Raw genomic sequence first — 3,972 nt, 5'->3', positions numbered from 1 at the left:
TTTGTATGCCTAGTACTTTTTCTATCGGTCTCTTTTGCCGAACCGCTAAGTTATGGGGATATAAACACATCACTATCGGTTGTCAAGCGATGTTGAGGGGACAAACATAGACATACAAACACACACACAAACATACATGTATATATATACAACAGGCTTCTTTCAGTTTCCATCTACCAAATCCACTCACAAGGCTTTGGTCTGCCTGAGGCTATAGTAGAAAACAATTGCCCAAGGTACCACGCAGTGGGACTGAACCCAGAACCATGTGGTTGGTAAGCAAGCTACTTACCACACAGCCACTCCTGTGCCTATATATATATATACACCTTTGAGAGGCATGGTTATGTGGTTTTCATCTGAGAGAGACTTTCTTCATAAACATATTGAGTTAAAAACACAATATATACTAAGGTCAGATGAAAATCATCCTAGCAATGATTCACAAGAATGCCAAATGCATTTCAGCCTTCTTGAGCCTTGTCAATGCTGGGACAATTTACATTTCATTCTCATAATATATATTATATTTTTAACATATTTATGAAGGGATGGATGAAAACTACAGCATCATGGATGTTAATGCATTGGGTGTGATACATGGATGGCTATTTTAATTTAATGCTCTTTTCAATTGCATATATTGAGTCCTCAATACTTTTCGGTAGAGTAGAATCACTGTTGATCTTGCTCCCCAATCTCATGGTTCAGGGTTCAGTCCCACTTCATGGCACCTTGGACAAGTGTCTTCTACTATAGCGTTGGGCCAACCAGAGCCTTTTGTGTGAATCAGATGGACTGAAACTGAAAGAAGCTTTTGTGTCTTTATATTTGCTTACAACTGGCTTTGGTTTATTTACTTCCCCATAACTTAACAACTCAACAAATGAGACTGATAAAATAAGTACTAGGTTTTATAAAATGCTGGGGGTTGATTCATTTCATTAAAACTTTTTAAGGCCCTGCTCCAGGATGGTCGCAGCCTGAAATAAGTAAAAGAGGGAAAAATAGATATATATGTTGTGCTTTGTGTTATTTTAATCTTTTATTTTTCTAAATATTTATTTATTTATTTCAGGATTACGTAAAACCAAGAAATATGACTGGAAGGATAGTAACATGGCCCTTGTTGGCAGCGATTTAGACAAATCTGTGAAAAGTAGGTATATTTTGTCTGAGGTGTAATAAATGAAATATCTGTTTAATAATAATAATCAAGGTGTTTATAATAATTGTGTATTTATTAATAATAATTGAATCCTGATCATCATTTAACACCCATTTTTCATGCTGGCTTGGGTTGGACAGGAGCTGGCCCAGATTCCGTCTGTTTTGGCATGGTTTCTACAGCCAGATGCCCTTGCTAATGCCAACCATTTTACAAAGTGTACTGGGTGCTTTTATGTGGCACTGGCATGAGTGCATTTATGTGGCACTGGTATAGTGCTTTTTATGTGGAACCAGCACCCACATGCCCACAAGATTAAGAATGCCCATCAGAAAAGGGATGTGGGGACATGCCTGTATACAAGAACAACCACTTAGCTTGATATGTCTTCAGGTGACAAGAAAGACATCTGACCATAAAATATCTGCTTCAATAAACTTCATGTTGATGCCCCGTTTTTTTTCCAGTTTTCTTGCGTGGCTCAGACAATACTTGTTGAAGCAGCTTTTCTTTGTCCAGATGGCTTTCTTGTCACCAATTATCGCTTGTTTCCAAGTAAGATTATTCTTATCATGGCTGATCATCTTTTCTCAGAAGATTGAAAATGAACAAAACTGCTTGTGCTCACTTCTGACTATTTTGTCATGTCAAAGACGCACACACTTGTGTGTGTGTGTGTGTGTGTGTGTGTGACAGGATCCTTTTGGTTTCTATCTACCAAATCCACTAACAAATCTTTGGTCAGCCCAGAGCTATAGAAGACGACACTTGCCTGATGTGCCATGTAGTGAGACTGAACCTGGAACCACATAGTTAGGAAGCAAGCTTCTCCACCGCACTGCCATACTTGTGCCTATCGTAATTGATCAAGATCTATTAATGGAATTTGAAGAACTAATTAACTAAAACGATACTTTGATTAGGTTCCAATTGTTCAGGTAACTTCAAGTTAAAATGTAAAATGTAAATTAGTTTTCTCAGTTTCCATGGTGACTGGATTTTTATTTCTTTAATAGAGGATGCAGCTTCCAAAGAACCCATGTGGCACGGCACAGGGGAAGGACCCTGTTTAAAAGTCTGGCGCATTGAGGTGGGTACCTTTTCTTTGTGGTGATAGCTTTTAAAGTTTTTTTAGACATTGTTATTTTATTTTTATTGTGTATTTTGGTCTGTTGATAAATTCAAACCCTGCTCTACTCTTTCACCACAAATTTCTCTCACTCTTTCTTCCTGTTTCTGTTGTGCCTGTAATTCAAAGGGGCCAGCTTTGTCACACTCTTTGTCACGCTGAATCTCCCTCAGAACTACGTTAAGTAACACGTGTCTGGAGTGCTCAGTCACTTGCACATTAATTTCACGAGCAGGCTGATCCATTGATCGGATCAACTGGAACCCTCATCATTGTAACCGATGGAGTGCCACAATATGGGTTGGCTGTGGTACCTCCACACTTACAGTCTACATCTCCAGCCTGAAACCCCCGTTTTTTTCAATAATATTGTTCTGATGCAGTTCTTTTTAACTGGAGTCCATATAGTCCTTTGGGGATCCATAGAAGATTTTGTTGTTAGAATTTATCTGCAATAAATTGGTTGCACTTCTACAATGCGCAAAATATTTTCACAGGTTTGTTTATACAGTTCCTAATAATATTATAAAAATAAGATTTTTTTAAAACCTCAAATGGCTAAGGGGTTCCATTTGCATAAAATGGAAATCAAAGGAATTCATAGATAGGAAAAATAGTTGAGACCCACTGTCCAGAGATGTGCAACCAAATAAATATTTACTGTCGGTCTTTTACCATATCTTGAATGTCTTGCTGCTCTGGTCATCACTAAGGCTTCAGTGTCTACCGACCATCATGATAGGAGCCCACAACATTATCCACCATCTACTCTCTTTCTTGTTTCAGTCATTTGATTGCGGCCATGCTGGAGCACCATCTTTAGTCAAACAAATTGACCCCAGGACTTATCTTTCCAACAGCATCTTTAGTCACCTTTTTCTATTCAATGTCTCAAACACTCAACAACACGCTTATAGAATTAAAAAAAAAAAAAAAAAACTGTGCAGCGTCCGTGACTTTCAGAAACATTTTTCACACATAGATTCATTGAAGCATGGGATAAAGTACTTTTGTCACTTATCTATCAGGACACTGCATCCTTCAAAGATTCCATGCTTCCTGAAATTCACCAACACCATTCCAGATATGCCCATCCAACTTTTTCTCTTTATGGCTTTCTTTAGTTTGCTTTTCTATCTTTTTGTGTTTTATTCTGTGTATTTTATGTCTGGACTTCTAGCTTTCATTCTTACTTTCCATCTTTGCTTGACTTTCTGCTCTCTTTCTGTCGCCTCTTTTAACCCTTTCTCATGAGTACATTTGAATATTGGTTACAATAAGCTCATTTTTAGTATTATTATTATTATTATGAAAGCACCATTTGAGCGTGGTCGATGCTAGTCCATCCCGGACTAGCTCTCGTACCAGTGGCACATAAAATGCGCCATACAAACATGGTTGATGCCAGTACCACATGACTGGCCCTCGTGCTGATGGCATGTAAAAAGCACCCACTACACTCTCGGAGTGGTTGGCGTTTGGAAGGGCATCCAGCTGTAGAAACTCTGCCAGATCAGATTGGAGCCTGGTACAGCCTTCTGGCTTGCCAATCTCCATTCAAACTGTCCAACCCATGCCAGCATGGAAAGTAGACGTTAAATGATGATAATGATTATTATTATTATTATTATTATTATTATGGCAGTGAGCTGGCAGAACTGTTAGCATGCTGGAC

General features: G+C 38.4%; 1 protein-coding gene across 1 annotated transcript in view; it reads left to right on the top strand.

The window, feature by feature from the left end:
• LOC106867320 (gelsolin-like protein 2) overlaps nucleotides 1-3,972 on the top strand; it is a 64,000-nt gene that overhangs the window by 34,897 nt on the left and 25,131 nt on the right. Inside the window, exons 2-3 of the mRNA XM_052966822.1 lie at nucleotides 1,079-1,159; nucleotides 2,185-2,258. Coding sequence (XP_052822782.1) covers nucleotides 1,079-1,159; nucleotides 2,185-2,258 — 155 coding nt within the window. The remainder of the gene's footprint in view (nucleotides 1-1,078; nucleotides 1,160-2,184; nucleotides 2,259-3,972) is intronic.

This window comes from Octopus bimaculoides, chromosome 3 (assembly GCF_001194135.2).
Source record: "Octopus bimaculoides isolate UCB-OBI-ISO-001 chromosome 3, ASM119413v2, whole genome shotgun sequence".
Taxonomy (NCBI): Eukaryota; Metazoa; Mollusca; class Cephalopoda; order Octopoda; family Octopodidae; genus Octopus; species Octopus bimaculoides.
This window is presented reverse-complemented; position numbering and strand designations above follow the sequence as displayed.